This window comes from Triticum dicoccoides, chromosome 3B (genome assembly GCF_002162155.2).
Source record: "Triticum dicoccoides isolate Atlit2015 ecotype Zavitan chromosome 3B, WEW_v2.0, whole genome shotgun sequence".
Classification (NCBI taxonomy): Eukaryota; Viridiplantae; Streptophyta; class Magnoliopsida; order Poales; family Poaceae; genus Triticum; species Triticum dicoccoides.
In genome coordinates, this window is record NC_041385.1 from 311,341,995 (window position 1) to 311,353,165 (window position 11,171).

At 45.7% G+C, this 11,171-nt stretch overlaps 2 protein-coding genes across 2 annotated transcripts; both read right to left on the reverse strand.

Moving 5' to 3' along the window:
• Positions 1–2,205: 2,205 nt before the first annotated feature.
• Positions 2,206–4,693, reverse strand: LOC119279530 (extensin-like). The gene is made up of 3 exons (XM_037560743.1): positions 4,688–4,693; positions 2,730–3,304; positions 2,206–2,626 (listed from the first exon to the last, which is right to left on the reverse strand). Exons 1-3 carry the CDS (start codon positions 4,691–4,693, stop codon positions 2,245–2,247), a joined length of 963 nt encoding a protein of 320 aa, XP_037416640.1. The 3' UTR covers positions 2,206–2,244.
• Positions 4,694–5,203: 510 nt separating this feature from the next.
• Positions 5,204–9,987, reverse strand: LOC119275966 (DNA replication licensing factor MCM4). Its single transcript, XM_037556898.1, has 18 exons — positions 9,866–9,987; positions 9,063–9,764; positions 8,847–8,975; positions 8,426–8,507; positions 8,197–8,329; positions 8,036–8,107; positions 7,804–7,926; positions 7,611–7,724; positions 7,321–7,533; positions 7,142–7,240; positions 6,903–7,063; positions 6,689–6,785; positions 6,386–6,547; positions 6,229–6,309; positions 5,986–6,064; positions 5,744–5,880; positions 5,595–5,645; positions 5,204–5,501 (listed from the first exon to the last, which is right to left on the reverse strand). Exons 1-18 carry the CDS (start codon positions 9,903–9,905, stop codon positions 5,427–5,429), a joined length of 2,550 nt encoding a protein of 849 aa, XP_037412795.1. The 5' UTR covers positions 9,906–9,987; the 3' UTR covers positions 5,204–5,426.
• Positions 9,988–11,171: the final 1,184 nt, after the last annotated feature.

The window sequence follows — 11,171 nt, forward strand, 5'->3', positions numbered from 1 at the left end:
AAGAAAAGAAGATAACCCAACTGCTAGATCCCCGATCGTCCCAACTGGGCTCCACTACTGATCAACATGAAGCGAAACATAGCAACAACCAAGATCTTCGTTGAGCTCCCATCTGAGCTCGGTTGCAACACCTGCACTGGTATCATCGGCACCTGCAACTGTTGTGATAGTATCTGGTGAGTCACGAGGACTCGGCAATCTCAAAACCCGCGAGATCAAGACTATTTAAGCTTAAGGGTAAGGAATGGATAAGTGGTGAGGTTGCAGCAGCGACTAAGCATGATATGGTGGCTAACATACGCAAATAAGAGCGAGAAGAGAAGCAACGGAATGGTCGAGAAGCTCGAAGTGATCAAGAAGTGATCCTGAAACTGCTTACGCACAATCATAACACAAAGACCGTGTTCACTTCTCGGACTCCGCCGAAAAGAGACCATCACGGCAACACACGCGGTTGATGCATTTTAATTAAGTCAAGTGTCAAGTTCTCTACAACCGGATATTAACAAATTCCCATCTGCCACATAACCGCGGGCACGGCTCTCGAAAGTTTATACCCTGCAGGGGTGTCCCAACTTAGCCCATCACAAGCTCTCACGGTCGACGAAGGATATTCCTTCTCCCAGGAAGACCCGATCAGTCTCGGAATCCCGGTTTATAAGACATTTCGACAATGGTAAAACAAGACCAGCAAAGCCGCCCGATGTGCCGACAAATCCCGATAGGAGTCACACGTATCTCGTTCTCAGGGCACACCGGATTGTCCAAACTTCCGGTAGGCCAGCCCAGAGTTGCCCCTGGTGACCACCGGCGGCTGACAGGTTGGACCAACACTCACGACGAGCACTGGCCCGGGAGGGTAAATAAAGATGACCCTTGAGTCTGCAGAACCCAAGGGAAAAAGGCTTAGGTGGCAAATGGTAAAACCAAGGTTGGGCCTTGCTGGAGGAGTTTTATTCAAAGCGAACTGTCAAGGGGGTCCCATAAATCACCCAACCGCGTAAGGAACGCAAAATCAAGGAACATAACACCGGTATGACGGAAACTAGGGCGGCAAGAGTGGAACAAAACACCAGGCATAAGGTCAAGCCTTCCACCCTTTACCAAGTATATAGATGCATTAATTAAATAAGAGATATTGTGATATCCCAATATAATCGTGTCCATCATGGAGCAATCTTCAACTTCACCTACAACTAACAACGCTATAAGAGGGGCTGAGCCAAAGCGGTAACATAGCCAAACAACGGTTTGCTAGGAAGGGTGAAAAAGTTAGAGGCTGACATGGCAATATGGGAGACATGGTAAACAAGTGATAGGTAGTGCAGCATAGCGATAAAACGAAGCAACTAGCAAGCAAAGATAGAAGTGATATCGAGGGTAATGGTCTTCTTGCATGAAATCCCGCTAGGAAGAAGAACGAGTCCATGAACAAGATGAAACCACGTAGTCGAATGAATCCTCACAAACGCAATGTTACCGGAACTATCAAGGAGAAGCGCAACCGAAAAGAAGCAAACAACACGGTAAACAACCATCACATAAGCATGGCATGATGCACAACCAAGGATGATGCATGTCCGGGTTAATGAGGCATAGCATGGCAAAGTGCAACAAACAATACTACAAGTTAAGTGGAGCTCAATATGCAACGAGTTGCATATTAACGGAACACCACAACAATTATTTAGTTCACTCTTGTTTAGGTACTCATCAATATTAAATGTTGTTAAACATGGCAAGAGGTGAAGCATAATAAAACTACCTATTTAGGCAAGTTTAAATGAGGCCGGAACAACGAACAACAATTCCGGAAAATCCTCATGTCCATATTTTAGATTTTGTACTGTTCTGCCTAAAACCATATTTTATTGTTGTTAATCAGGAAAATAAAGTGCACTATGTTAAACTAGGCATTTTTCCACCCCATTTAGATATAAAGTTTATTAAATTCGGAGCTACGGTTATTTAGTTATGAAATAAAACATTTTAGCATGGCATTTAAGCAAATTTAAACAAACAGCATTTTCAACATTTCAAACATGGATGAAAGTGGCAGATTATGAAACTAGATGAAAAACTAAGCATTTTACATATATAATGTTTTTACATATGATGCACCACTTGTGAGTTATTAAATGCATGAACTCTAGGGGTTTTTCTGCAAAAATGCACTCTCTGGAAAAAATACTAAAATCGTAGATCTGAAAAAAAACACTATATGGGCCGAAACTGTGCTGCGGGCTACACACGGGGGCGTTGGATCTGGTGCTCACCAGGCCTCATGGGCCGGTTGGCGGAGAGGGAGGCCCGCAGGGGCGCGCTGGGTCTTGAAGGCGCTGCAGCCGGCCCACGCGCGCGAAGCAGGGGAGGCGAGCGAGCGGTCGAGGCAGATGACGAACTGTTGCTCGCTGCAGGGGAAGCAGAGGGCGGCGGCAGGCACTTGGAGAAGGCGCGGAAGTAGGGACTTGGCGGGGCGAGGGCGCACTGGAACCGGCCGGATCCAGGGCCACGACGTCGGAGGGGCGGCGAACGCGGCAGGAGGTCAAAGCAGGCGAAGCGGCGACTTGAAGACAGGGACGAGGCCGGGGATCCTTCAGATCTCGAGCTGGACGAAGGCAGTGACCTGCAGGGATCGACGCGGTCCGCTTCAAAGAGCAGAAACATGGAGGGGAAAAGAGAAACTGGTAGCAGTGGTCTGCAGGAGGAGCAGCGGTGCAAGGACTCACCGGATCCGGGGCACCGGCGTGGATCCTAGCGCGGGGTTCCGTTCCCGGTGCTGGAATGGAGGTGGGAGCACCAGCGTCCATGACGGGGGCCTGGCAGAGGAACAAGAGAGGGCTGAGAGAGATACAGGAGAAGGGGGGAGATGTAGAGGAAAAGGAGCAGGGGATGGCGAGCAGTTCCTGTTGGTGCTCGGCGTCGAGGTGCGCCGGGGCGGCGCTGCTGGTCCGGCGGCTAAACTCCGGGGAGGTGAGGTGGTCCTGGACGAGGAGGAGGCTTGCACGATCGGGAGCTCCTCTCCTGATCGAGCTCGTGGATGAGGGGGTCGAGCGCTCGGGCTCTGGATCGAGAGGAGGAGCTCGGGGCCTGAGCAGAGGAGGTGGCGGCTGTGGTTGGTCGGCGGCACAAATCCCGGTAGGTGGTCGGAGGCGGGAGAGGATCTGGATCGGGTGCGGCTCTGGGTTGTCTGATGCTGAAAACGAGGGAGATAGAGGCCGACTGGTTGGGGATGGATCCCAGGGGGGGTTTGGTGGAGTGGCGGCGGGGTGGAGGAATTGTAGGGACTTGGTCTAGGGTTTGACTAAAATGGACTAGGGATGGACTATGTATAGCAAGTAGGGGCATTTAGTCCCGTCGATTAAAATCGGAGGGTCCGAGATAAATGGCTTAGGGAAGTCCAACAAATAAACGCAGATGTTTTAGGGACGTTTGGGGATGATTCGAATCCAACGGAGATGACTGAGCGGGTTAGGTTCGAGGCAGGTTTCGGGCGCACACGAGGGGTCTGAGAGAGGTCGACGAAGACAAGGGTCTAACAATTGGTCAACAGAGACAAAGAGAGAATCGGCAACTATGAACGGTAACGAGTTTTATAAAAACATGCGGATGCAATATGCATGATGACATGATGAAATGCAACAACAACAAAATAAAACACACGACGACAACCAAAAACATGGAAGGCGTCTGAAGCGTCGGTCTTGGGGCGTTACAAGTCTGCACCGTCGTATGAGCTCTCGGCTTTTTCTGATGCAGACTGGGCTGGTAGTCCTGATGACAGGCGATCCACGGGGGATTATGCGGTATTTCTGGGTCCTAACTTGATTGCCTGGAATGCTCGCAAGCAAGCAACAGTGTCTCGCAGTAGTACTGAGGCTGAGTACAAAGCTGTTGCTGATGCGACTGCTGAGATTATATGGGTTCAGTCTCTGTAGAGAGAGCTGCGTGTCCCTCAAGCTTGTCCTCCGGTTCTATGTTGTGACAACATTGGTGCTACATATCTTTCTTCTAACCCGATGTTTCATGCTAGGACAAAACACATTGAGGTGGACTATCACTTTGGAACGTGTTGCACAGAAGCTACTCTGTATCAAGTTCATCTCGTCAAAGGATCAACTTGCTGACATCTTCACGAAGCCTCTTCCACAACCACAGTTTGTAGGTTGTAGGCGCAATCTTAACTTGCTTTGTACTTCAGGACATAGTTAAGATTAAGGGAGGGTGTTAGACTGTATATACGTAGGCTATGTACACATATACTGTAACGTTGTATTATACCCCTTGGATACCTCTATATAATGAGATAGCCACACCCCGGGTTAGGGGTGTCGAGCAATTCTCAAATCATATGTTTTACACTACGGGTGGATGACCGGCTCTCACATCAATGCCTGCGGACTGATCCCACCGGTCCGTGTACAGATGCGGTGTCCGATTTGAGGGTCTCTGTTGAAGATGCCCTCAAGTTCCAAATTAGTCTTTGAGGGGATATCCATAGTTGAATGGTAAAAAAGAATGGTAGGGGACCTCCATAATTGAATGGTAGTGAGTTGGCTCGGTGGTATTCTTCCTGTAGAAGGCATGAATTTATACCCATTTTGGAGGAAAAAAACTCAATGATTTATACGGGCTATCACTGCCACAAGTCGTTGAAGGATAGCTAGCACCGGCGCGTGTTGCATACCTGCATGCCGGCCGCTTCGCCAAGCAGCGATCTGTCAGTCGATGTGTTTATGTCACTCGTTTTGTCAAAGCTTTTGTGTATTGTTCTTGTCAACAGACACTAACGCTCAACGTATCCCCGTCAAAAAAAAACGCTCAACGTATCACGGCTTCCTGGTTTGGTCACCTTTCATCAGTTTTCCGCAAGAAAGTATTACTCCTTGATCTGAGCAACTCTCTTGATCCTTGCTCTATTTGCATATAGGAGTACCTGCACTGCTTCTCCAACGCTACTTTGGAAGGAAGACATGTACAAGAGGGTCCAAACGATATTGTTGCGTCAGATAACAGGATGGGTTTAATTATCCCATCCTTGTTACTTGACCGACCACTCCAAACTCTGACAGGTCGACTTTGTTTTGGTAGCACCGTGCGGCAGGGCAAAAAGACTTCTGTTTGTGGGCTACTCGTGCTGTATGCTTGCAAGTGAGCAGGATCCCACCAGACAAGAAGAAAAGTGGGTTTATGCACCACAGACTCAATGGTAGCAGCATAATTGATCCATTGCTGGCAAACACAAATAAAAATATGCCTTCATGCAAACATAACAATCCCAAGAGCAACATTAAGAAATCTACGGCACAGGCCATGAAAAGACCAAACAGGTTAGCACCCAGCTCTACAAAGAGATCAGATCTTCAACAATCTTGGAGAGGGGAGCATGGTAGGTTCAGTTGATGCTGGCTACAACGTCGTTGCCATCAGGTCCTCTTGAAACTGTCTCCGTGGACAAATACAGAGCCCTCACTCTGCAGTGTGCCAAGAGCAACACGGAGCTGCGTAAAACAAAATCCAGGAATGTATTAGCATGCATATATGTCAGGCCACCAAATCAGGCCAGTAGAAAGGAAACTTGACTTGTCACTTACATCATGCTGATGAACTTCCATGGAGCTCTGTTTCCTCATTTCTTCCAGCAACTGTGCGGTGATCAGGAACAATACTTGGATCAGGACAAGGGGCAAATAGCTATGGTATCAGGGCACACAACATGAACTGAAAGGTAAGGCTTCTTTACCTCAGCCATACGCATCAAGGGCCCTCCAAGCTGCATTTTCTCCATGACAAGGTCTCGGATAGCCGCAACAAGATTGTCACGTCTCTGCCTTTCACTTGCGGATACCCCAGTCATGATTAGATCCATATCAATCGTCCCTTTTGTGATCAAAAGATATATATATATATATACATATATCAGGACTGCAAATTAGTGAAATAAGAAGAACAAATGTATGACAAGGTAAAGCAGGTCTAACTGACCTGTTGCATGATCGGTTGCAGATTGCTGCATGGCGACTTCAAGAAGCCTAAAGGCTTCTATTACATCTCGCACTCCAACCTACCCATCCACAAGGTCAAAAATTTCAGCCTCCCAAGACAAAACATAATGAAGATAGTATGAAGCTGAACATCAGTAAACAAACACAAACAACAACAGAGGCTTTCAAGCCCCAAACAAGCTGATCATTAGTAAGTATACAAAGTCAGTAAATAATTTATTACCACTTCCGAAAAACGCATTCGCGCCAGTGCTTCACTAAGACGAATCAAGCTCTCAATTTGCCTAGCTGTTGCTGTGATGACCTGCCCACCAGTTGGAAAATCAGCAATGGCTTATTATAACTAAAAGCATATGAGCAAGGCAATACAACTAGACTACCTTCTTTCTGCTACCAGGATTGTTCCCCCTTTGCCTCATTGCAACGTAGCCACGGGTCAATTCTTCTGCAGCTTCATCAGATAACTTTGGCTGAATGTACTTCCTTGCATAGCTGATGTACGCAACTAACGTGGGCAAATCCAAGACCTGGTGCTCAACTACCTGCACAGCAGCATGAATAACTAATAAGGAACTGGATGATCCTAGGACAGTGTTATAATTTGTTAAATTCTTGTACTTCTATCAATCTTCGTCAAACGGAGCAGTTTGGTGAAAGCTTCACATATAAAATCTGGGACTTACTTCTGGATTCTCGAAATGCAATGAAACAATATGCTTAGCCAGGCGTCTATCAGTTTGTTCGTCTGCCTTGTCCAAGATCAGATAAATCAGGTCAAACCTGCATAAGAAATACATGACTACGGTTACAGTACTTCTAATTATTTGTCCACATTACAGTACTTCTAAAGTTCTAGTTGTTTGTCCACTTTACATTGCATGAAGCCATACAACTTACCTTGACAGCAGTGTTGGAGGAAGGTGGATATTGTCGATCACAGAAAGCCTTGGATTGTAACGTGATTCAGATGGATTGGCACATGCTAGTACAGATGTCCTAGCATTCAAAGATGCAATAATTCCAGCCTTTGCAATGGATACAGTCTGCTGCTCCATCACCTGCATTTTAAGAAACATATTTCGGTAATCATATATTCAATGCAAATTTGGAGAGGACAGTTCAGCGAAAGGGCAAACCTCATGCAGCATGCTTCGGGCATTATCAGACATCTTATCAAACTCATCAATACAGCAAACACCTTTGTCACTCAAAACAAGTGCTCCACTTTCAAGAACCTAAGATGCACCATGCTGGTTATTAAAGATGCAAGTACATAAGATTTATTATGAAATGAAAGGAATCATGGTCAACTTACAGTTTCACCAGTTTCAGGGTCCTTAGCAACATAAGCAGTAAGGCCAACTGCTGAACTGCCTCTTCCACTTGTGTAAATACCACGAGGAGACAGTTTATGCATGTACTGGAGAAGCTGGGATTTGCTCGTTCCAGGATCACCAACAAGCAAAATATTGATGTCACCTCTGAAGTTAGCTCCAGAAGGAAGCCTCAAAGCATTGCCACCAAAAAGCTAAGCAATACATAGTATTTAACTATTAGCTTGCAAGATAAACTTCTGAAGGGAAAGATAACATTGCATGAACATACCTGGCAAAGCAGGCCCCTCTTAACATCATCCAGTTCCCATATGTTTGGAGCCAGTGATCTAGTTAATCTATCATAGATGTCAGGCAACTTTGAAAGCTCTTTTAATTTATCTATCTGCGATCAGAAAAGAAGAGAGTATTAACAAGATTTCCACAAAGTCCAATCCAAAATATACAAGGACATTGGGACAGACCTTATCTGTGACATGGCCATCTTCAGAAGACTTGCTAGCATTGGTGTTATCAGTATCCATAGAGTCCTCAATATGAAGCCTGGACTTGTCTGTCTTCTTTATGTGAAGGCAATCAATGTATGTCTGATCAAAGAAGGAAATTATTGACAATACATCAGCACAATTTAAAGCGTTTTCAGAAGAGAAAATCATACATAACAAATAGGATAACACCCAATCTCATATCATCTACCTTGAATATTGACTTCACTGTCCTCTGACTTGGCCCGATCCTGATACTCATGGCCCTATATATCCCAGTGATCTATCAAAGGTGCAAATGCAAAATTAACACTTCCTGACAAACCCACAAACAAAGATATTATTCAATGCAAACAAAGTTATACTCCTAACCTCAACCCTATCTCCAGGCTTTCCAGCATCAACAAGCTTATCATGCATCAAAACACTGACTGTATGAGGAGTGCCACCTTCTGGTATCTCATCTGGTGTTTCCTGCAACTTTATGATTTGCTTGTCCGCAAATCTAGTTATGAACAATATATTCCATCAAATAGTCAGGATACTGAATCAGTAAAGCATGGTAACACAACAAAAGAGACTGAATAGAGAATATAGCTACCTGCATCGGTTATGCACTAGAGTCATAGAGTTTGAGGCTTTACATTGTTCTTTCTGACATATGTGTGGCTCAGTTACTCTCCCTAAAAAGGTAGAATATTGAACATTAGTTTCATGATGTAAGAATATAAATAGATGGAACACCAATCACCATATGATTTGATTTGTAACTAGTACTTTCCCTTAACTCTGAAAAGGTTAGGGCAGGGACATGAGGTGCTATTTTACCAAGTACTTCGAGAGAAAATGGAAATTAGCTGACAGTTAAATTGGAGTCTGATCAAAAACAGATTAAGACAAGGGACAATCATAATCATGACAGGTATATGTACACAATAATATGTCAGCATCTGATGAGCAGTAAACAAAATCACAAGAAAAATTTGAACACAAATCAGCATTGTGTGAAACAACTGTCATACCTCTGTCAACCATGACAGGTTCTGAGTAGAAGCCGCAAACAAGGCAGCGGAACACAGCCTCCTTGAGCTCTGGTATGACTGAGCTGCATCGAATTATCATACCCTTGATTGACACCATCTTCTCAATATCTGCAACGAAAACAAATAGCACAGCCGGTTAAACAATGGGCGGGCACATAATGTTGGAACATCAACGGTCTGGGCACAGGTAATCACCTGACGGATTCAGATTCCTCAAGCAAATGGATGACTTGAGGTTGTAGATCCTGGTCTGAATGTGCTTCTCAAACAGCGGCTCCATACGCGCCACCAGGTCCATAAGGACGATGTCGAAGATGGCAAGCACTTCGAGCGGGTAGCGTACCATCTTGCCGTATAGGTCGGGATCGTGGTCGAAGACGTCGTGTGCGTCCACATCGAGCGACTCGCCACCCTCAAGCTCGAGGATGCGGTGGATGGCGCGCATGTACTTGCCCTCGTCCATGACAGGGTCGACGCGGCCGGCGTCGCGGGGGTCCCGGAAGTGGCGCAGAAACCGCAGAATGGCAGCGTTCACGTCCTGCACGCTGATATTGGTGCCCCAGACGAAGACCGGGGTGGCATCGGCGCCGACGCCGCCGCCGTCGGTCTCGGGCGTGTCCTCCTCCCCGGCTTCGGAGGACAGCGGGACGTCGTCGGTGGACATGGGAGTGGACGGAGTTGGCGGAAACCGTCCGGTCCAGTTTTGGCGCTGCCGGGCTGCGCCAGCACCGGACGGAGTGCGGCGGCCCGGTGGCGGCGGAGTCTCGAACCCGCCGAGGGAGGGAGACGAGGTGGGGCCGCGGCGGAGGCGGCCGCCGGCGCGGCGAGCGGACTGGGGAGGGGATGAGTTGGTGGCCGGGAGCGGGCTCGACGGGCGGACATCCGGCGACGACGCAGCTGCAAAGTCAGCAAATACGATAAGATTTTCGCCGCGCGCATCGTTAGGTCAGTGGAGAAATAACGCGATCTTGAGAAGGGAGCTGGCGATTGGATCTTACAGTAGGGAGAGTTGCTGTTTCCGACGCCGTTGGACGCCATGGCTTGCGCGCAGAGAGAGGCCAGAGAGGGAGAGAGACGAGGGTTGGGGTGGAGATGAGCGGGAGGGGGAGGGGCAGGGGGCTGGGGTAAATGGCGGGAGGCGGCGGCGGGAAGAGGGGAATGGCGGGAACAGATGCGGCGTTTCCCGCCAAGTGATGGGGTGGCAGTTTATGGGCTACCCCTGTGTTACAGAACCGGGAATGTCAACTGGACCGATAAAGGCGAGCTCCACAGTAGGCCGGCCCATTGCGCCGCTGACAACAGGCCTGAGGCCATATTCTTGTTTTTTTTAAGTTTTTTGTTTTGTTTTACTTTATTTATATTCTCATATATTCTATATTACAAAAAATACTTTACAGAAAATATTTCAACCAATGTTAATCAAGCATTTAAAACATGTTTAATGTGAATAGGAAAATTGGTTCTCATGTATACAAAGAATATACAACGCGAAATGAGTGGAGAAAAAAGATAGACCGTATATTTAAAAGATGTTAATCCAATAAATTTTTAAAATTGTTGAGCAAGTGTTCCAAAAATATTAAAATTGTATTTGAAAAATGCTAAATGTGTATAGAAAAAATATAGACCATGTATTCAAAAAATATTAAACTTGTCTTTGAAAAATGTTAAATGTGTATAGAAATAATATTGACCATGTATTTAAAAAATATTAAACTTAGGACCTGTTTGGCAACCCTCCGCTCCATCAGCACGGAGCGGAGCGCGCGGAGTGCCTTTTCAGCGACTCTCCAAATTTGAACTAAATGGTGCTCCGCTCCGGAGCGGAGTTGGAGAGGGGAGAGAGTCCGAACAGGCTCTTATATTCAAAAAATATTAATCCAAGCATTTGAAAGAAAAAAATGTTGAGCAAGTGTTTGAAAAATGTTGAGCAAGTGTTTGAAAAATGTTAAACTTGTATTTAAAACTTTTAAATGTGTATAGAAAAATGTTAACATGTATTAAAATGTTAAACTTGTCTTTGAAAATGCTAAGTGTGTATAAAAAACTGTTGACCATGTACTAAAAATGTTAAACCTGTGTTCGAGAAATGTTTATCAAGCATTTGGAAAAAAAATGTTTATAGAAAAAAATTGACCATATATTCAAAAAATTGTCAATTTGCTGTTTGGAAAATGTTAATCGAGCACTCAAATAATGTTAAAAGTATGTATGTAAAAACCCATGTAGTCAATAAACATGAATCTTCTATTGGAAAAATGTTAAATGTGTATTAGGAAAATGTATTAGTCATAATGTCATATA